Source organism: Xenopus tropicalis, chromosome 1, assembly GCF_000004195.4.
Source record: "Xenopus tropicalis strain Nigerian chromosome 1, UCB_Xtro_10.0, whole genome shotgun sequence".
NCBI classification, from domain to species: Eukaryota; Metazoa; Chordata; class Amphibia; order Anura; family Pipidae; genus Xenopus; species Xenopus tropicalis.
This window is the reverse complement of record NC_030677.2, coordinates 152,391,716-152,414,511: the sequence shown is the minus strand read 5'-3', so window position 1 is coordinate 152,414,511 and position 22,796 is coordinate 152,391,716. Positions and strand designations below refer to the sequence as shown.

The 22,796-nt window shown below is 39.5% G+C and overlaps 2 protein-coding genes across 2 annotated transcripts in view; one reads left to right on the top strand and one right to left on the bottom strand.

Moving 5' to 3' along the window:
- The window catches only part of rsph14 (radial spoke head 14 homolog (Chlamydomonas)), a 102,197-nt gene that overhangs the window by 9,794 nt on the left and 69,607 nt on the right, over positions 1 to 22,796 (top strand). Inside the window, exons 3-4 of the mRNA XM_002931916.5 lie at positions 2,684 to 2,786; positions 6,847 to 6,965. Of these exons, the coding sequence (XP_002931962.2) occupies positions 2,684 to 2,786; positions 6,847 to 6,965 (222 nt within the window). The remainder of the gene's footprint in view (positions 1 to 2,683; positions 2,787 to 6,846; positions 6,966 to 22,796) is intronic.
- gnaz (guanine nucleotide binding protein (G protein), alpha z polypeptide) overlaps positions 11,364 to 22,796 on the bottom strand; it is a 46,640-nt gene continuing 35,207 nt past the window's right edge. Inside the window, 1 exon segment of the mRNA NM_001079121.1 lies at positions 11,364 to 12,911. Coding sequence (NP_001072589.1) covers positions 12,567 to 12,911 — 345 coding nt within the window. The 3' untranslated portion in view covers positions 11,364 to 12,566.

The following is a 22,796-nucleotide window of genomic DNA, read 5'->3' as shown; positions in this document are numbered from 1 at the left end:
GTAATATTAAAACAGTACCTTTTATTTGATTCCCAACTAAGATATAATTAATCCTTATTGGAGGCAAAACACACCTATTATTCTTTAAGATGGCTTGAGGTATGGAGATCCAAATTACAGAAAGATCCCTTACCCAGAAAACCCCAGGTCCCAAGCATTCTGAATGAATGGTCTCATTCCTTTACATTAAATAAACCCGATATGATTGTTTTGCCTCTTATAGGGATTAATAATATCTTAGTTGGGAATTAAATACAAGGTACTGTTTTATTATTTCACAGAAAATCATTTAAAAATGTTTGAACTATTTGAATAAAATATAGTCTGTTATTAACATGGCAACTAATCTGCTGAAAAAGCCTTTCCCCTTATTAACCTGTGGATTGTTGCACACTTTAAATGCGATGATCTGACATTATCGCAGATGACTGATCTCATGTGTCATAACCCTAAAGCTGGCTATACAAATTAAGAGTTGCACGTTTGGCAAGGTTGCCAAACAAGGGAATCTTTTCCCAATATCACCACCTTGGGTAGGTGATATTGGCCTAATTACTGCAATGGGCATAGGAGCCGTTAGACAGAGGACTGCATCAATGACACAATGCAGTCCCCAAACCAACGCAAAAATCAAACTTGCCCAATCGACACCTGGCCAATTGTTGTCCAGATATCAATCGAGGAGGATAGTTGGGGGTCCCCATACACGGACAAATAAGCTGCCTAAAAGATTTGAATCGACAGGTTAAATCTGCCCGTGTATGGTCATCTTATGATGGTACAGGGAAATTAATCTTCGCTACTGCTATCACCCTAAGGGGCTGATTTACTAAGACACAAATTCAAATCCCGATTGGAAAACGAACATTTTGCGACTTTTTCGTATTTTTTGCGATTTTTTCGGCGCCTTTACGACTTTTCGGAAATTGTCGCGACTTTTTCGTTACCAATACGATTTTCGCGAAAAAACGCGACTTTTTCATAGCCATTACGATTCACTCGTATCTTGTCGCGACTTTTTCGTATTGAGCACTCGTAAGCGGCAGGCGAAACTTTCAGACTTAGCATGATTTTGGAAGCCTCCCATAGGACTCAATGGCACCCTGCAGCTCCAACCTGGCCCAAGAAAAGTCACCATACTGAAGCTTGAATGAATCCGAACGCTACGAAAAAATCGCCAGATTTTGCGCAACATTCGGAATGGCAACGAAAAAGTTGCGATAATTTTCCGAAAAATCGCCAAATACCGATCATTACGAAGAAAACGCAATCTGACGCATTCGGCCCATTCGTGGGTAAGTAAATGTGCCCCTAAGAGTGATGGCACACAGTACTTTTTGGTGCCTGCGCTTAGGAAATTAAGTGTAGGCAACAAAAGACAAAGTAATGTGTCTGCTGGTACAGTTATATGTGTCCACTGCATGGCAACACAAATGTTAATTGATTTCATTCTGCCCGGCTAGTCTGTAACCACAGGAGTGGGCAGACAAGATCAATTTTTTGTTTGATTTCCACTCCTGTGGGTACAGATCCACAGAGCAGAATGAAATCAATTAACACTTTGCTGTGCAGAGGAACATAATTTAAAATTGCATTGCACAACAAACATTCTTAGAATTAGCTGTGGAAAGCTGTGTTTTGAACGGGACTGCCTGGTTTTTGAAGGGCTGTCTAGTTCAAAACCTTGTGTCCAGTTTCTGCACATTTAAAAAAGGGATGAAATCTCCCAATTTGCAGGCACATGACGTCATAGCCCCACCCCAGACGTCAACAGCCTGCCCCCCCAGCATCACCAACCTGCTGAGTGATTTTGCAGACTTGCCCCCTTTGGATTTTGATTCTGACAATGGTGGCAATGGCAACCTTAGTGGGTTAGCTAGGAGTCAAACTCCAAATGTCACTAAGTTTGATCAGGTGCAGTAGCCTTTAGAGACCAATACATTTCTTGTATGATTTCTGTAGAAACTATAAATGACTCTGGCTTGCACTTCCCACGGGAACTCCATAGAGTTCATTTACAACTGCAAGTGCAATGTGCAAAGTGCAAAGTGCAATCACGGATACAATTTGCCATGTGTTTTGTCCATAATGCTGTGATTCTTCCGACGATTCATCAATGCTAAGCTCAGATTTGTTGCATCTGACGTGTTAAAATGCAGGCAGGTTGCCAAATGAGCAGATCTTTGTCCAATTTGGCCACCTACATTCTGAGCCAATCAGGCTTATGTGATCTTTTGACTCCCAGGCTAACGATTGGATCATTATTGGCAGAGATGTGGCCCTGCTCAACAGGATTTTTAAACTTGCCCGATAGATAGCTGCCTGGTTTTATGCCAGATATCTATTGGATAGGCAGTCGAGGAGGGCCCATACACAGGCAGATAAGCTTACAAGTCAGTATGAAAGGACCAATCTAGCAGCAAAAACCTGTCCATGAATGTTATACTGAAAAAAACACAGCCACCACTGTTCTGGATGAAGGAAAGCTGTCCTCTGGTAAGGAGTGTTAAGATTATAAACATTAACATATTTCCTGTTTGATACAGAAGAGTGGAGATTTCGTAGCAAAGAAAGATATTGGTGGCTCAGTATCAGTTGTAGCTAATCATGTTTGCTTGCATTTGGTCTTTGGTGCAGTTTGAAAAGTAATGTTTTAAATCTTAGAAATATCTTTCATTCATAGGTTTCTTGGAAAGTCTGAAATCTTTGCTGCATGACCAAGACAGCACTGTTAGACAGAAGGCAACTGAGGTGTTTTACATCATGGCAGGTCACAGTGTAGGGCGGTAAGTCTAAGCTGGTACCACAGATTTAAACAGAATCTGATGACATGAAAGAATAAGTTGGCCCTCATTAGTCACTACTTTTTTAGTTTTATTTGAGAAAGCTTACTGAGATTTACTCTAGGCTTTAGTCCTGCCCCCTGCAACCAGTTTCCTGTCTCTGCCTAGTCCCACTATTGCTGTCACTTTTGGTTTTTAGAGTGTTCCAGCAGGGGGTGGGTCAGCTATGACAGACCTCTTTACCAGGTGGGTCAGGTAGGCATAAGCTTGTTGGATAATGCAGGTGTGTAGATCTTGGTTGGGTATGGGTCTCCTAAAACAGACCAGTGTAGGTCTCTGCTGTAGGAATGTTTGCATTCCTGCACTATGCTTGTCTCTCGATATCTTCTAGAAGGTTCTCCCATATATATTTTCTTATTTATCTTTCTGTTTTTTCTGCTTCATATTGTGTACACTGGTTCTATTTAGCTTTCTTTTGTAAAAAAGTGAAAAAAGAACAGAATTTCTCTAGATCTAGTCAGCAGCTTATTGGCATATGTATAGGACCTTTCCGAAGGCCTGTCAGGTAGCTGACTGAAAATTGACTGAAAACCAGCCATATAACTACTAGGCAGGTTTGAAAATGTATAAGATTGGAAACTACATTTGCATGTTGACACTTTCCTTTTAAGGATAATCTGATCGACACAATATTGCCAAGTGTGTGGGCGGCTAAAGATCCGTTTGTTTGGTGACCGGACCTTTACATGTAGAGCCACCTTAGGTTGCTAGACCACTGTCGTCTCTCAATGGACCCAGATCAAATCTTTCGATTTCAGCTTTTTAGCCAAAATTAGGTTAAAATTAATTGCTCACCTCATTTCTGTTGTTGTTGTTGTTTTATTGTAGGGAAAATTGTATTAAAAGGGGGAATATGGCAACCACCCACCCCCCAAATGTAAAAGTTTAAGATCCCTGGGTCAGGCTATTCTTTTCACTTATTCTAGATTTCAGGGGAAATGGTTTTGAGTGCTTTTTTTTTTTTAATTTACTGTTTGCCAGGAGGATAGGAGTGTCTTTCGCCAGGTGTGTTCAGTCCATTTCACCCTTTCTGCACGGGTTATTTGATGTGTACATTAAATAACCATTATAATTATATCCAGTGGATGGCAGGTTTATAATGTATTTGCCCTGCTACTTGCCAAGCCATCTCATTCTCGGCCAGTGTTACCTTGAGTCTTGGACAAATTTAAGGCACTGCAATGATTTACTAAGTTAAATCTTTTTAATTTGTATGGTAGACCCTTGCATAACATTGTATCTCTCAATACAATACATTGTGAGATAGCCCACTTTGGACAAAATACAATTGCACCCATGGGATTGTGCTGAAATTATAATAATTTGTTTGCTTTTATAGCCTGCTCAGTTGCTGCAGCTCTGAACACTCAGTGAAGAGGAAAACAGGTATTAAACAAAGCCATACAAATGGAAAAGGATAAATGGTGTTTCACAGTTAATTGCGTCATTGCTGCCTAAGGGCTTTGCAAGCTATTTTCCCAGACAAAAGGTTAAAATGAGTGTATGTTTTAACCCACAACAAAAACATTAATTTATAGTTGACTGCATTTTAATACAGAGAAATCACTTCTTAAAGATAGTTCTTTCCTTACAATGTGACTCACATGCATATAGACATAAGAAAGGAACATGCTTCTGAAAATAATCAATGGTAACAATAACAAGGAGAAAATTAAAAGGGTAAAGGAAGTGAAACAGAAGGGTGGAGGAGTAGGCAGAGGAGGGGGGAGCAAAATGAGTGAAGCAGAAGGAAATGGGAATGTTAGCAACTGAGCAGATCTAATTGGATAGAATGGGCAGTGAAAGAAAGGAGATTGCAATTGGAGGACTAGAAGAGCAGAATTATTACTATTAATTTCTTTAAATTTGGAATTATAAACCAGAGTAACCTATATAGCAACATTGACATTGGTGCCCTGGTCCTGTAACCAAAAATAACCATTCAACACATAACATTTACTATGTATAATGCAGTCATAATAATAAAAGCAAACATCTCTTATTGTTTCTGTGAAATTTCCTTACTTCTACGGGTGTTTTGTTTTATATATAGAACTATGATTTTTATTTGAAGTGACCATGTACTGGTGAAAAGCAAACATTTTGAGGAGTTTAAAGCAGAGAGAAAATGCATTGGATTGGATTAGTATGATAAATGTAATCTTTTAAAAATATCTGGACTGCTAAAAATAAATAAGTTTGGTATTTGTAAAATAGAACATACTAGGGCTCATTTACTTCTGCAAGTGCAATTGATAACTTGCGCTTTTTCTGGCAGGGAGATACATGTAAAACCACTTTCATTAAAGGTACTTGCATGAAAATGTGCTCCTTGCTCCTCCCTATAGTTAAGATCAGTGCCACTCAGTCCTTCCTGCCTTCTGTTCTAAATTGTGCACTGCTGCTCCTATTAACTCAGGGGAACCCTGGAGCTACTGCCATGTTTAAAGGACATGTAAAACCTAAATTTGCCTACAATGTATATCAGTTGGGCACGTCTCCCCCACCCAAATGGCATCATTTGTACTGCATATATCCCCCTCCGTTTGCCAGCACTATCACATTTTCCTAAAGCAAATGGCAGTTTTCACCCGGCGGCCATTTTTTCTCTGACACATAATCAGATAAATTTAGATCTGCAAACAGCATACTCACACGCAAAGACCCTTATTCAGCATACATTTGATCAAGAATGCAGGCTCACGCAGGCAGTACTCTCTGATAAAGGTTGTGCTTTGTTCGAGCTGAGCTCAGGAGAGAAAGTTAGGAGAAGAAGATAGAAACTCAGCTCTAGCAGTGTGCTTCAATGGGAACCAGCATTGCCATCTCTTCACTGGCTGCTAGACTGGGGGGTGTGTTTAGTAATCTGAGCTTAGAAGAACTGAGCATGCCCACAAGCCACAAGTCAAAGCAATTTCCTAAAGGAGGGGGCCGAGTGGGTTATAGGAGAAAAAGGAAATCTAAGTGATAAGGGGGATGCTGCAGCCTAAAGGTCCCCATACACCTTAAGATCCGCTCTCTTGGCGATGTTGCCAAGTGAGCGGATCTTCTCCCAAAATCCCCCACCTACAGGTGGGCCTTATCTGGAGAATCCAGGCCCTGGGGCCAAACGATCAAGTTATAACGACGGGTATAGGCAAAGTCGCCTGATGTGGTCCCCGTTCCGACTAGATTTTTAAACTTGCCCGATTGAGATCTGGCCGATTTCAGGCCAGATATCAGTCGGGCAGTCCCATCGGTAGTGCCCATACTTGGGCCGATTAGCTGCCGAATCGGCCCGTGTATGGAGACCTTTACTTTTAACCTCTGAACAACCAGTGTGGCAGGTATTAAAAGATTTCAAAGAGGCTGTTTATTGATTACATTTTTGAGTGTGGGGTTTACATGTCCTTTAAATGTTCCTTAAGAGACACAAGAGATAGAGATACAAATTGTGGAAAGATCCCTTATCTAAAAAAACCCAGGTATTTTAGATTATATATCCCATAGTTATATATATATATATATAATCTATCCCATAATCAAATAACTCTTTTTCTTTAGTTGACCTCACATAATGCAAACTTTGCATTAAAGGACAAGTCAACGTAGAAAATATTTTTTTGCCTAATAAAAGAAACCAAAATTCTAAGCAACTTTGCAATATACATGCATTACAAATTTGTAATGGTTTGTATATATAACTATTAAAAGCAGTGTTTGTCTGTCCTTGAAAACTCTTGAAACAATGTAACACAAGGCAGCAGATTGACAGACCTGACTTGCTGGAGGGGGCTAACCTTTGCAACATTGTTTAAAAAAGAAACAACCAGGAGTTCTGCAAATACTGCTTTCAATATCAATTACATTTACAAATAATTTTTAAAGCACTGACATTTTTTAATACACTCATATTGGAAAGTTGCTTAGGCTCATGTTTTCTTTTACTAGGCAAAAACATATTTTTGGGGTTGACATGTCCTTTAATACTTAATTCACATTCTTGTTATCTTTCTCATGTCAGGCAAGGAATTCTGAAGAGTGACGTTATCCCTGCTATATCCAAGCTTCTGGATGACCCTGTTGTTATATGCAGACAGAACATGCATAAAACTTTTGAGATGGTGTCTGAGCTCCCTGCAGGTAATAGATCCTCTAATTTAATTGTTTGTAAAATAGATCACTTTGCTTCTAATGTGCTGATCTGTGAATTAGGAGCATTTTTAATATAAGCTAAAATCAGCATAGTATAATTTGTACAGTTTAATAATACAGTTTACTATGTGCTGTAAAAAAAGCACCCGTGAAAGACCACTTGACATAATTCCAATTTAAGAATTTTTCCAATGCAAAATTGCTGCTTGATTTTAGAACTACAGGTTTAAAAGTGTAGTCAGCGGGAAAAAAAAGATTTTACAGTATTTATTATTCTTTTGTAGATTTTTTTTTTTTGTCAAGCTATCTCCACGTAACCTACATTACATGAATTCTGTTTGTATGTTTTGCGTATAAAGCCATGTTTATCCATTTTGAACTATCCGTGTGGTCAAGTATCCCAATAAATATTACATGTGATACTCATAGGAGAAAAGATTATGCACTTTTGTGTTGAAAAAATGAAAAAAATGATAGCTCCATTCTAAAGTCTTTAGATATGTATTGTTTTTGTGGGGGGTGTGATGTATAAAGACACTGGGTCTTAAGTACAAAGTTCATCGCAAAAAAAAAAAAAAAAGAATCGTACTGTTTTGTGTCACAACTTGTCTTACCCAGGCCCCACAACCAAAAACTTTTCAGGGCCCCCACTACATGAACTGCATTTTATATGTAGACTAAGAAAAGAAGGTTTGCTCCCATCTACTCATTTGTCCTACTATGAACAAATTTCCGCATATAAGGCTGGCTAGCTCTGTAATATCTCAGTGACAGGCTATTTTGTGTGCATATTACAGCTGGCTGAATTTAGTGTTAACATCTCAGCTGTACTGTAATGTGTTTTTTAATAGCTTAAAAGACATTTTACCAGTTTAAACAATTTAAAAAAATCTCACCTTATTAATAAATTTTCATATTTTCATATCACATCTGTAGGGATACCTGCGTTTGGTGAGGAAAATGTTCTTGAGCAAGAACAATTTTTGCAAATAATATTTAATGCAATTTTTATTAAATCTGTCTTCTGATCTCTGCATCATGTATCATTGCCTGACGCTCATTCCTATGGAAAGGAAACAAGTTTGCAAGTATGAGACCTGTTATTCAGAATGCTCAGGACCTGGGGTTTTCCTGATAAGGGGTCTCCATACCTTAAGTCTACTAAAAATAATTTAAACATTCATTAAACCTAATAGGATTGGTTTTCTTAATGTTTAAATGATATTCTAGTAGTCCTAACATATGGAGGTCCAAATTACAGAAAGATCCGTTATCTGGAAAACTTTAGCTCCCAAGCATTCTGGATTCTGGATAACATATTTTGATTACATATACAATTACATATGTGAATCTGAAGATGGAAGTGGGAGCGCTTTCCATATTTATCTATATAAATTACTAGTCCAGTGTAACAAAACTGAAACTCAATAAATCCCACGGCATCAATCCATAATTCCCAGTATCTCCGGGGCACCTTCTCCAAATTACAGTGCTCCTACAAAAAGAAACCCAAAACAAAGTTTAGAATAATTTACATAAGTTTTGGCCTTAACATAGAAATTGTTTTAAGTGTTTTCAAATATATAATTCATTAAGGAATTAACTATATTTGATTTTTACTGTGCTCTTATCTCATGTATTGGGAATTGTAAGTCAATATTCATGCTCTACTTCTGTTGTTATTCTAAATGTTCTGAATTTTTTTGAAATGTAAATGATGGCAAAGCTGAGGCCAAGTTTGGCCAAACAAATAAGTAATTAAGTGTTTAGGTAGCAAATGGTTACTTAAACCACAGAAGAGTTCCTTATGACATTCCTAAACCTGTTGGGCCTCCCTACTGAGACAGGACAGACATTGCATAGAAAAGGACAAACAAAGGCACTATGCAACCTGACCTACTGTGCATGGGTATAGCTCCAACCTTGTGACTACTTCTAATTGGGGCCACACACGTGGCAATCTGACGATGTTTCGTGCGACCATCGGTCGCACGAAACATCTTCAGATCCGCCACACATCGTTCAGGGCTGAAACAGCAGATAAGGAGGTAGACACAATAGGATTTCTACCTCCTTCTGCCGATTCAGCCCTGACGGCAGATTTTGGTCAGGCGCCTTCTATGACGCCCGATCAAAATTTTCTAACCTGGCCGATCGGCGAGTCGACCGATTTCAGCAGCTTCCTGCGATATTGGTCGACTCGCCGACATGCCATACAAGCACCGAATATCGTACGAAACAAGGTTTAGTACGATATTATCGGTGCGTGTATGGCCAGCTTAACAGTATCTCGGTCTGGGATTTGCTAGGACATGCTACCGTCTGCTTTTCCTTTTTTAATGCTAACTCAATGTTCAATTTTTTACCACAAAAAAAAACGTCTTTCCGTAAAATGCAACACCAAATGGCTTCCCATGGGTATAACCTGTAGAATTAAACAAGGGGCTATTTTAAGCACCCTTTTGTGCAATTTGGAGAAGGTGCCCAAGAGGTATAGGGAGTTGTAGAATTTCAGTTTGGTTGTGCTGGACATTGGACTGTTAATGTAAAAAATGGCATTATTACATAACCATAAGTACAGTAACATTATCACCCTAAGAATTCAATTGTGAAGATGTAAATGGGAGCAGCGCTATGGTATAAACAGTGGGTGAAATCTACTCAACATCTGTTTGAAATTGTTGGCCTGCCCATGGAGACTTGGCTTATAATTTGTTAGTTATAATATTTCAGAGGTTTCTATGTGATATAGGTTACAAAGGGGCACTGGACAAAGTACCAGGGGTATGGGCCATGTATGGCTATGTGTGTTCAAGAAGCTTAAAAGCATATATTCTTATTCACGCAGTATTCTTATTCACACACTCTCTTTGTACATTTCTCTTATTGCTAACAGAGCAACAGACTTGTCTCACTCTCTCGGCTTAGCTCAGGCATTAAAGAGCAGTGAATTAGTGCCAGTACAGGGTTTTAGACTTGTGCTAAAACCCTGTGGATAAACAGGGGGGGATATTTTATGGCTACAGAAATGAAATGGTTTTAAGATTATATGTTGGATACCATAATGTTTGTATGTTTCCCAGCAAATAATGGAGCAGTGAAATAGATATGCATTGCAAGTGTTAGACCCACTTTGGCTTTAGGCACCATACCATTGAATAAATAAATGAAAACACAGGTCAGATCATTCAGTATCTTTATTTCCCTTTCACCAGTGGAGTTTCCGTTATGAAATTATTTGTAGTGTCATCAAGCTTCAGGGCTGAAGGAGCCTGCGAGGCACTGTGAGTAGAACCATGAGACGGGAGCACAGTACTGCAGGCCCCTGAGCCTGAAGATTTAAGCCCTTGGCAGAGAAATCATACACTCATTTTAAGGTGGTTGTGTTTTAAAGAGGGAACTGTGTGGCTGGGGGTTACACATGAAACTGGAAAGGGGTACATTTTATATACCAAGTGGATGTGCTTTACACTGCCTCAGTTTATTTACACACAGACTTCACTCAGACATCCAGAACTTGCAGCTCTTCTTCCAGGAAAGAATATAAATAAAAGATTCCCCGCTTCCTTACATTATAGGCAAATGAAAGGCTCACGGCTATTACCCAGGACCTTTTATTTTCTCATTCATAAAGCAAAGTGTGAGGTTGTTCATATTGCTCCACTGACAACCTGTTTAGTACACTGCTCCAGTCTAAAGAATAAAAAAAATCTGGTAGGCCTCTCCATAAAGTCAGAAAGTCATTGGTTCTCAGTTTAAATACTTACAGGCTGAAAGTTCCTTTTTTTCATTTTTCTTTTTTTGCAAAATAAATAGCCAGTGTGATATTTTTTCCAGTGTTTGTTAACAAATCAAAATACTTGATCACATCTTTAATATGTGTTGAAATGGTTTTGCATTTTCTTTGTATGAAAAACATCACAGGAATTGGAAGCTGGAGTCAGTCAGCACCACTCCTGTCTTATTACAACTAGAGAGAAACCCTTTACATTAGAATCATTGTTACAGGAGAGGCCTGAAGGGGGCATGTCCCCGAGGATAAAATATGAATTCTTTTAGGAACTGCTTATAAAATTTTTTGTGTAGAGTCAGTAAATGCAAACCAATGAGGTGATTGTTCAGTTTTGGCTAAAAATTGCTGAACATCATTCTGAGTTCATGATAATTATTTGGTCCTAAGCTGATCAACTTATTAGGACATTAGCCTATGTGGCATTTTGTTACCACAGGGTTTTTCATTCCAGGAAAAAAACTATTATGGATTGATTTCCCCCTGGCAACAGTTGCAATAATTGTGTCCTTATCATGCTGCAGCCTAGTTTTATCCACACTGGGGGATGATCCCTAGCAGTTCCTTAAATTTTGACGCACTTTTTTTTTCTTTTCTTTTTTTTTTTAAAGGAAAAAATCATGCTGACAACCCCCCCCCCACACACACACACACAAATGACACAGTCATAAACTCGTTGTGTTATCTTACTTTGTAAACATGGAGATAAAAAATATATTGGAAAGTTTTGCATTAAATATAGACTGGTACAAGCTACAAAGCCAGGATTTGTGTGTTGGTACCCTGCGGCATGGTGGGGCCTATTCTGCATTATATCTGCACAGTGGACTATAATCCAGGTTCAACCTGTATCAGAGTACCACCAAGGAAAGCTTAAATTAGTATATAAGCAAGTGCAATCATATATTGGCAGCCACAACATGTTATGTTGTTCGGACTGCTGCAGGATTTTTAGATATTTGAAAAATAGGTCTCTGGCAGACAACCTGTCAAACACTGCTTTGCTTCTAGACTTGGCATATCCATGATGTTGCACAATTGTGTAAAGCGTGCATAACATTTATTGACAGTGCTGCTGAGTATGTGGTAGAAAATTCTGACCAGCCTGGTGAAACATTGGCCAGCAAACACTCGCTTCAAAAGCTTTTCATTTGCACTGCATATTTGTTCCTATTTTCAACCACACATTTCTCTGACGGTTGCAAATGCACAACATATTTGTTGTCATTGGAAAATATAAAGCACATGAACCTGTATAATTTATAATTATGGCACATACAGAAATGCCAAAAGCAAGTGGAACAATCCTTATATGTTTGTTGTTTGTTCATGTTGGCATGAAAGTATTTGCCATCCCCTGTCAAAAAAAATGTGTGAGCTTACAGCCAGCTTCTTTCCTGGCGCAGTTCAATCACCCTGAATATAAAATAAAAACTCACAAGAAATCAGAAATATTTCTTTCATAGATTAACACTCCAGACACCAATCAGTCACAAATAGACGCATACAAAAACACACACACGAACAAGACGCAGGGAGAAGAAAATGGCATCTTTCCAGTAAGAGACCAGAGCTTTCAGAGACCTCTTTTTATGGTCCAAACATACTAACAACGCCTTCCCCTGTTTAAATGCAAAGTTTGTGCAGGTGAAGAGGTGAGGGATTTGTACTGGATTCTCAGTGCAGTATGTGGGGACTCCTGAGTGCAGCCCTCTGCCTCTGTGTTTGCTTTTACCCCCTGACAAATGGCCAGGGCTATAAGCACACCACTTTCCCTGTGCGGGCCACAAGAGGAACACTTAGCACAGGCCAATGTATTTTAGATTGTTCTGGATAATGACATCTGTCACTGCATCAAATACAAACTGAATGTTGCTTGTGTCCGTAGCACAGGTGAAGTGTGAGTAAATCTCCTTGGTCTCCTTGTTGCGGTTTAAGTCCTCAAACTGGCGTTGGATGTAGACAGCTGCTTCCTCATATGTGTTCTGACCCTTGTAATCAGGAAAGCAGACCGTTAGCGGGATGCGTCGGATCTTCTCAGCTAGGAGGTCCTTCTTGTTGAGGAAAAGAATGAGTGAGGTGTTTATGAACCAGTTGTTGTTGCAGATGGAGTCAAATAGGCGAAGACTTTCTGCCATACGGCTCTACAGAAACAGAAAGAAGTTGTTAGACAAAAAAAATAAAATAAAAACACGCTATTCAGAATTAATAAAGAACATTTAGGTGTGGCACCATCGGGAAGAAAAAGATTAAAATCTATATATACCTGGAAGTGAATTCAGTGCGGCTTATGTACTAACACTGCAAAGTTGCCCTAATGCAGTAACCCACAGCAACTATTAGAGAATTATTGTGTTTATTCTGCCTGTGGCTATGCCAACCCACAGTATATGGATGTAAGAGATGTTTGCCTGCCTGCCTAAGAGGCCAGGATTAATTTTCAGTGTACAGTAGGTATAACTAGACATTGTATCAGTATGTAAAATATGTGTGCCTGGACTGCAAAGTGAGTTTTCTAATTGGGTGGGCAGGTGGGTGAAGGATCTGTGTGAGACAGAACGAGGACTTGTGTAAGGACGTGGATGATCCCTGAGGATGTTGATGACTTGTTTTTATGTGCAGTTAGCTTTTTTTTTTTTTTTTTGTAAATGTATTCATAATCTTATATATAAGTAGCTGCACATCACAATCTCGACAGAATTGACAAAAATGTAGCCCATCAGGAGCCATTCCCATAGGATAAGTAGAGAAGTGCTGAGAGAAACAATCATTTGTTTGGAGCATACTGACTGGATATATTGCAGTTAATGTTAAAAACAACACAATGGATTTATCATCAAATTACTAACCAAAGACACAAGCTAATTTGTCTCCTATCAGAATGTACCATCAGAATGGTACATCAAAATGGCACATCACACATTTAGCCTTATTGCATAGTTAATTGCAGCTAAAAAAGATACAAACATTTTACTGGTTCCCTGTACATTTTTCATGTGGTTGTCTTAAAAAAGTTGTCTGCTAAAAACTATTTTTACATAATAAAAGAAAATGTAATTCTAAGCAGCTAGAAAAAATCTAATTCTAAGCAACTTTCCAATATGCAATAATTATGTATGTTTTAAAGTTATTTGTAAACAGATTTGTAATTGAAATAAGTGCTTGTTTATATCTGTTGTCTGGTTCTGTCTGTTGAACCAATGCAGCTTCCTTCCAGTTCATGCTGCTTTCTGTTACATTGTTATGGGATTGCATTATAAAAATCCAGACAAATGCTTTTTTTAATAGCAATTATATTTACAAATTATGAAAGCACTGACATTTTTTAATTAATGCATGTTTTGGTTGGAATTTTTTTTTTAATTGTGCAAAAAACTGTTTTTGGGAGGAGTACCTCTTTAAGAGCTCAACTGGACAAAAGGATATCATCAACAGATTAAATAGAAATAAGCATTGTACTAATTATGGTAATCTCATACTTACATGCAAATACATGAAAGGAATATTAAATAGATTTGATATCTGCTCTTTGACCAGCATTGTATGAAGCAGTGACCAACTTATTTTCGATGGTGGGGAATTTTCTGGCATTTTGTAGCTGGCTACAAGTAGCTCCATGTGTCATTGTCCTAAGAGAGCATAACCACTAACTGCTCTTCCAGTTTTAGGGCTCTGGCACATGGGGACATTAGTCGCCCTTGACAAATCTCCCTTGTCACGGGCAACTATTGCGAGGCAATTTTGGTGATTTGCTGAAATCGCCTGCGCAGCGAGTGCCATCCCACCGGCGACCTACATTTTCACCGGTGGGTTGGTAGTTCGGGGAGGTTAGTCGCCCATGACAAGGGAGATTTGTCGTGGGCGACTAATCTCCCCGTGTGCCAGAGCACTTAACTCATTGATTTTTAAGTTCTTCCTGATAAGTGCACTGGGGAGTCAAATACTAAACACAAACTACTCAAAAAGTGAAGTATTGGTCATGTTATCTCTTATGTCCAGTCCTAATTACATTGGGATTAGTGGTGTAACTACTGTTTGGTATTCCCCCGCCCCTTCTGCAGGAACAGCCTGCACAAACAAGCAAGCAGATGGCCACAGAGGAAGGGGCGCTGAAGGTGCTTTACAGGCTCCTAAAACACAGTTTTAAGTAAATTCAGGCTTGATAAAGAGCCCAAGCGTGGCCTATCATTTGAGCCAGTCAGTGTCAGACTGGCCCACCAGGATACCAGGAAAACTCCCGGTGGGCCCAGGTGTCAGTGGGCCCTCTTGCTTCTAACTATTTAGCCTATTTCATGGTTATTCCCTATTTCTGTAAGGGAACAAGGCAGCTTGATAGATAGAATAGAGTATAGTGTGTAGAGAAAAGAGACTATGGTAATAAAGAGTTTGAGGGATGAGAGGAGGAATTAAAGTGTTGAGAGTGGGCCCATGGTCCAGGGTTTTCTGGTGGGCCCCTGTCAGCTCAGTCTGACACTGGAGCCAATAAATTACTTTATGCAATCACAATAACAGTGTGCTGTAGTAACCTGGACTTACTAATTAAGATGCTAGCAAAGATCATAATTAAAAGGGTGGTTTACCTTTTAAGTTAGCCTTTAAATTTTAGTATGTTATAGACTGGCCAGTTCTAAGCAATTATTTGGAAGGAATTATTTGCCTTCCTCTTCTAACTCTAACTGCAGCTTTTAAATGGGGGGCACAGACTCCAACGGCAAAAAAAACTTTTGCTTTGTGACGCTAAAGGTTTATTGTTACTTTTATTACTTATCTTTATTTTCAGGCCTCTCCTATTCCAGTCTCTTATTCAAACCACTCCCTGGTTTCTAAGGTAATTTGGACCCTAGCAACCAGATAGCTGTTGAAACTCCCAACCGGAGAGCTGCTGAACTAAAATTAAAAAAAAAAAATAACTAGAATAACACTCCCTACATCATACTAAAAGTTAACTCAAAATTGAACAACCCCTTTAATTGTGTCATTTTACAAAGGAAATCATGTATATAATATACAGTAAAGAAAAAGCATACTATGTCTAAAGAAAGTATCACAAAATGATTTCATATGACAGTAACAAAAGGATTTTTTATGTGGTATTTATCTTTCCTAGTAGATTCATTTGTATCGCTGACTCATACCAGCCCTGGCATCCACTGAAACCACACTTCTCTTTGACGCCTGGGCTTTATTCACTATAGGGCTTTTATTATCGTTTTTGTTTTTGCGGTTTTTCCATGTACTATTGGAAGCACACTGAGCAGTGACAGGCAGAACTTGGCAACAAAACACGCAGAGAGGGGCATTTTGCCTGCTGCTGCAAAATACCACATGTTATTGCCCTAAAATTTGGGTTGAATCCAAATCTTAAAAAAAGTGCTGAGGAGCGAATACATCTTGTGTACTATGAGCCCAGTGACAGTGCTACATGGGCCACCAAGGTATGCTTTTCCTCCCGAATTGCTCATGCTAAGTGATATGTTGTGCAATACTAATGATTTACTATTTTATATTATATTTAAATTTCATCTTGATCCCTTTCATTAGACTCTAACTATGCCTGGACAAATTAAAGCTGGCCCTAAAGTTATAGAAGTCTGATTGGTCATATAGGCTAACAAACAGATCTTGCCTGATCTGGCCATCCCTGCCCAGGGCTAAAATATTATATAGATAGTCTGTGTGAGGCATAAGCATTTAGAAAAAGCAAAATCGACTGCAAGTCATTTTAGTTATTGCTACATTTCCAATATTTTAGTGCAGTACTGCCAAGAATAACTTTTAGTAGAAAGTTGTTAATTTACATAGGTGCTTAGATGTCTCAGTACAACAAATTTTAATGTTCAAAATGAACTTTCCATCAGTAAGCCGATGAGTATTGCTAATGGCTTGAAAACATAGTAAGTTATGTTGAAAAAAGACACATGTCCATCAAGTTCAACCTTTTATGTCTAAGTGAAACCTGCCTAGATGTTAGTTGATCCGGAGGCATGCAAAAACCCTTCTGAAACTTCTCGAATTTGCCTCGGGTGGGGGGGAAAAAGTTCCTTGCTAACTTCAAGATGGCAATGGGACCAGTCCCTGGATCAACTTGTATTAAGAGCTATTTTCAATAACCCTGTATTTCTCACTTGCTAAAAAGCCATCCAACATCTCCTTGAAGCTGTTTAATGTATATGCCAGAACTGATAAAGGAAGAGAATTCTACAATTTCACAGCTGTAAAAAAACCCTTTTCAAATATTTAGAATGAAACCTACTTTCCTCTAATTGGAATGGGTGCTTTCTTGTCTGATAAAAGGACCTACTGGTAAATAAAGCATTAGATGGATTATTATATGGTCCCTTATATATTTATATATCATATCTCCCCTTAAAGGAGAACTAAACCCTAAAAATGAAAATGGCTTGAAATGTCATATTGTATATACTGAACTTACTGCACCAACCTAAAATCCAGGCCTTTAAACTTGTCACAAGAGCTCCCCACACACATGCTCAGTGTGTTTTGGGCAGCTAAGTTTAGGGATTGTTGCAAATTATCAAGCAGAAAATTAGGTTTGCTTGTCATAGACGCTGATGCTACAGGGCTGATCATTGCCCCCCACCGTGTAATGACAACCGGTGGGGGCAATGAGAAAGGCACCTGGCGCCCCCCCAATGATTGCGCCCTAGGCAGGTGCCTCTTCTGCCTACCCCTAATTCCGGCCCTGTCTCTCACCTCTTACTGTATTAATGAAGCACCCTATATGGAGCAGTCACTGGTGGACCTCAGCATTTTTACACAGTGGTTTTCCTGTTACTGCTGCATGTGCATCAGACAGGGCACTTTGTATTGATTTTTATTGGAAGTGGTGACAGGTGGACAGGGCTTCATAACCATGGTGGACAGGGCTTCATAACCATCATTGAATTGTGCTGGGGGGCACAGGCTGTCAAGCCACCCCAAATGCCATTATCCTTAAAGTTACCAGGGGTAGTAGTTTTCTGCGACTTTACCAGCAAGACATTTGATTTTGTAGTCAGTTTTTTTGAGGACAAATTAGTGTTTTTTCTACTCTCCATTTTAATGTGTTGATGTATTTTAAGGTGAAGTCATCTAAAATGGAGTAAACGCTTACATGTGTCCTAGCTCTTTCATTTTTTAGTGATTTCAGCATTTCTGAAAATATATTTTTAATTTGCTGTGGAAAATCTGGTCTGATAATGTCCAGCTGCTCCCCTCCCTTTCCATCTTGTGCTGATCTTTGAAGCTCAAGGCTGTATGCTCAGTCTACAAGAAGTAGAGAAGGGTCCTTTTCCATCTGCCCTCTCCATTCTCTTGGAATCCATCTGACTGAGCTTTCCCGGTTGCCATGGTAATAGCAGTATTCTCAGTGTTAAAATATTCAGAGAGAAAGCAAGAGCTCCGAAGATCACACGGCAGATGCTGCACTGCTGAGGCAGACAGAGCTCCATACGCAAGCACAGCTCCTACGCACAGCATTATCAGACTGGAAATATGCCCCATGCACGCAAAGACACCCACATAATCACATATGTACTAATGGTATCTACTCATGTTTCCTGCATGCACTCACAAAGGGCATGTATAACCCTGTGGCATCATATAAGAGAAACCAACATTATAGGAAAGCACTGTCCATGAATTATAGAAACTGTTGAGGAAGAATACATCACTCAAATTGCATAAATATCTAAATCTGGTAAATGACCAACAAGTAGATCTATTTCCAAATTGAAACACATTTTGCATGGTGGGGTTAAAGTTGAAAACAGTTTTACTGTTTAGAAATTTTAAATGCAGACAGGCGTGTGAGGCAGAAAATGCAAGATTTTTAACACCTTACTTTTCTAATTTACTCAGACCAAAGTGGAAGTCCACCCAAAAATCCCTTTGCATAATTCAAGAAAATGTCAATTTAAGCTACTTTCCAGTATAATATTAAACATTTTCAATCATGTTAATGTTATTTCTTAATGAAACTGCAATTGAAAACCATTTCTGTCAGTCCTTTGCTCTTGGCTTTTCAGTTTGCCAATTTACAGAAATAAACTCTTGTTTATCTATGACTCCAGTTCCCACAATGCCTTGCACACAGTGGCGTAAATAAGGACCCCCCCCCCCGAGTTCTGAAGGGCCCCACTGCTGCCGGGATCTGAGGGGACCTAAAGGCGCATGCCACTGCTGCTGCTTCTGGGTCACCGCCATGTGCACCTGGAAGTGACGTCACTCTGCAGGGGGGCCCCCACAAACGCGAGTTACACCACTACTTGCACACTTCTGGTTTTTTCCTTCTAAGCAGGTCTGTTAATATGATGTTGCAATGGTATGACTAGTCAGCGAATGGAGAGTTAAGTTGGCCATACATTACCAAACTAGTAGATCATTTCCAGATTTGCCCACCTACACTTTGGGCTTGAAGTCCCCCTTTTGAATTTGTGGGCCAACCACTATAGAAAGCAGAGACTTAAAGTGGCAACAAAGCGAGTGCTGGGTTTACCTAAGGGGTGTTGGGAAATGGTTTCCTTTAATTATGAAGAATTAGGTATTTCTGTGTAAAAAAAAAAAAAAAAAAAAAATATATATATATATATATTTATTTATTTCTGGAAGGTCAGAAAGTATTTGCACACGTTTTATACATAAGCCCAATGGAATGAGCACATGTCAAAAAGGGGGGTTGTGTTTTTCCTTTAAGAAACCGTCCTCTAGATCCATTAGCACATTCCAAATATCACATTGCTTATAAATAGCATAATGCTAAATTATTTTGTAATACATTGTGACTATAACATTACTTTTCAATGCAGAAATGATAAACACATGACTGTAGTTAATTTTTTTCCCCACAGTCCCTTTCCCATAAAGCAACTTAAAAACACAGAGCAAATTAAAAACAGCTTACCAAAGGCGTTTTTAGAACAACGTCCAGAATAAAATAAGTATAAAAAGACACTCTTGGATAGCATTGTAACTAATTTACTATCCAAGTATAGCCTAGGGCAGCAGCTTTTGGGGGGTGACCCCCAGCCTCTGCCACAGAGTTCCTGGGGAAATCTGGCAAAGTAGCTGGGGGGTGAGGGGTTTGTGCCACGGTGCTCTACGGAGGTGATGTCACTCCCATGGAAGTGACATCACACGCCACAGGACGTGATGTCATGCACACGCTGTGTGCACCGGACCAATATACAGCCCATAGAATGGTATTAATATAAATAGAACTGTTAGTACCTCAAAATTGTGACAATAAATATTATTTTAAGAACTGACGCCAGGGAGAATATCTAAATCTAAAAGAACACAAATAGCACATTGACAGGGCAAAATATCCTATTGTTGCAAACTGTGCAAAATACATATTTTCTACTGCCAATGTGACCCCTTCTGTTAAATATAACAAATTAAAAGATGCTGAAATTTCACGACCATGAAGTGGTACAAGGTGTCAGGTGATATTATACCCATATTCCAAAGTGGTGTTTAATACAAAAAAGAGAATAAAACTCATCATAGAAAGTTAGAGAAATCCTACAAAATACATTAAGGGATGCTTTACCAGCTGTGGGCAACATTAATCATTGCTTTTATTGTGCTACTGAAATTCTGGCCTGGTAAAATAAGTTCGGTAAATAAAATACAGTATTTCCAATCATATATTTTTTGTTCTTCTTTAAAGGAGGGATACATTATTCATTATAATACACAAGGTTAAGTTTGAAGGGCCATGGAACACAAATGTCATAACTAATAAACCTTTTATAAAGATATATGATATATTTTACAGGTTATGCTCAGCTTCTGGGTATCATAAGGTTAGAATTTACTGGGCAGTTTAGTTGTCTTATAAATGCAAAAGGCTAAAGGTAGTCTTTAAGATATTTAGTAAGCATACCTCCCAACATTTGAAAAGTAGAAGGAGGGACAAGAATATCTGCTGTGTAGCGCGGCAAACATTTTTCAGGCCACGCCTACTTGGTGGCCACACCCCCAAAACAGGCCCATTTTACAAAACCACACCTGAAAAGCATAACATACACAAAGAGCACCAGAAGACAGACACAGTGGCCCCAATCATTTTATAACATATTGTGGCCCTAAGGATTTCATTACGCACTGTGGCACCTGTATATCATGACAGACTCGGTGTAGCATGAAGCCCCATCAGTACAAAGGACACAAAGACATTGGTAGCCAGGGCCCCCTAAAACACTGGTATCCAGGGCCCCCCTAAAACACTGGTATCCAGGGCCCCCCTAAAACATTGGTAGCCAGGTGTTATGTTTTGCATTAGTGCCAGGGCAGGGCCCCCTAAAACATTCCTGGTCCTCCCCCAGTCTCCCCATACCATGGGCTGCTCCCCACTGCAGCATCCTCCAGCGTCCTCCCCAGCATCCTCTGGCTCCCCCCTTAGCATCCTCCAGCTCCCTCCCAGCATCCTCCAGCTCACCCATAACTTCCTCCAGCTCCCCCTTAGCATCCTCCAGCTCCCTCCCAGCATCCTCCAGATCCGCCTTAGCATCCTCCAGCTCCCCCTTAGCATCCTCCAGCTCCCCCCTAGTATCCTCCAGCTCCCCATTAGCATCCTCCAGCTCCCCATTAGCATCCTCCAGCTCCCCCCTAGTATCCTCCAGCTCCCCCCTAGCATCCTCCAGCTCCCCCCTAGTATCCTCCAGCTCCCTCCCAGCATCCCCCAGCTCTCCCTTAACTTCCTCCAGCGTCCTCCCCAAGATCCTTCAGCTCCCCCGCAACATCCTCCCCAGCGTCCCCCTGCTTCCTGCTGCTCCCCCCACCACCCGCCTACTGTGTTCGGGGACAGTTGGAAGGTATGTTACAGTAAGGGTTACACAGTCTATTGATTAAACACATTATTCAGTGAAATACACAACCATTTATTGGCTCAGAATTTAAACACAAAATTCAAAAAAACAAAACATACTATACCAAAATGGAAAGGTACATCCCCAATGCCCCATGGCACCCACTCTCCTTCCTAACGCGTTTTGCACACTAGGTGCTTCATCAGAGGAAGTCTCCTGAAATATATGCATGGTTGCTTTGGAAAACACACACACAAATCATTTTGAACATTTTACAGATATTCTTTGGTCCACACAGGTATTCAAAATAGGCCCCGACATATCAAATATACAGAGGCCCAAACAGGCCTTCACCAGCCCACTAAATATTGACTGTAAATAGCATCTTACGACGGTCCCTCTGGCATATGCCAGAACTCACAAATTGCCAGTAGGGGCCTGGATATTCTGTATAAATGTTCTCTGAAACAAGTTTATCATAATTACATTTAAATGCAACTCCCCAATGGGCATACAGGCTCAGTAAGATCTACTAAACAAATTGTGGCATTGTTCAAAAGAGAATCTTGGCAAAAGGTGTTCAATGTTATTGCACAGATTACTGCACAAATTCACAACACCTCCTCTAAAAGCTGGACTGATGGGTATCTACCCTCACCCTGATGTAGCTATTCTATTCTCTTGATATGTGTATTGCTCATATTCTGATGGGGTTCGACTTGCTTATAATGAGCAACTGGAAAAGATGGAGCAATTAATTCTGTGACAGAACACTACTAAATTATAGTAATTCTGTAGACCTAGAAAAGAAGCTATTATGGAATGCGTTCTTGGAGGATAAAAAGGGAAGAATATAATAGTCTACAGAGGCGGTAGAATTTCTTACCTATATGAAATTGTCACGTTAACTGGGGTTTACATATTTCATATGAATGAGGTTACTCTGAGGAAGATATTGCACTTAACACAAGCAGAGGTTCCATTTTGAAATGATAGGTTAATTCTGTAGAGCTATACCCCTTCTATGGCTTGTTTTTCTTTCTTGGTACTGCTTTATATTTACTTCAGATGGTTTTATAAATATACAAGGGTGGAATCAATTATCTATAAACCCTGTATTTGAAACCCTGTATCAGAATGCCTTTTACCTTAGAGTCCATATTAAGCAGACCTTTCTTGTTTTTAAGTTTTTCTTTTTCTCTCTAGAAATAAAGA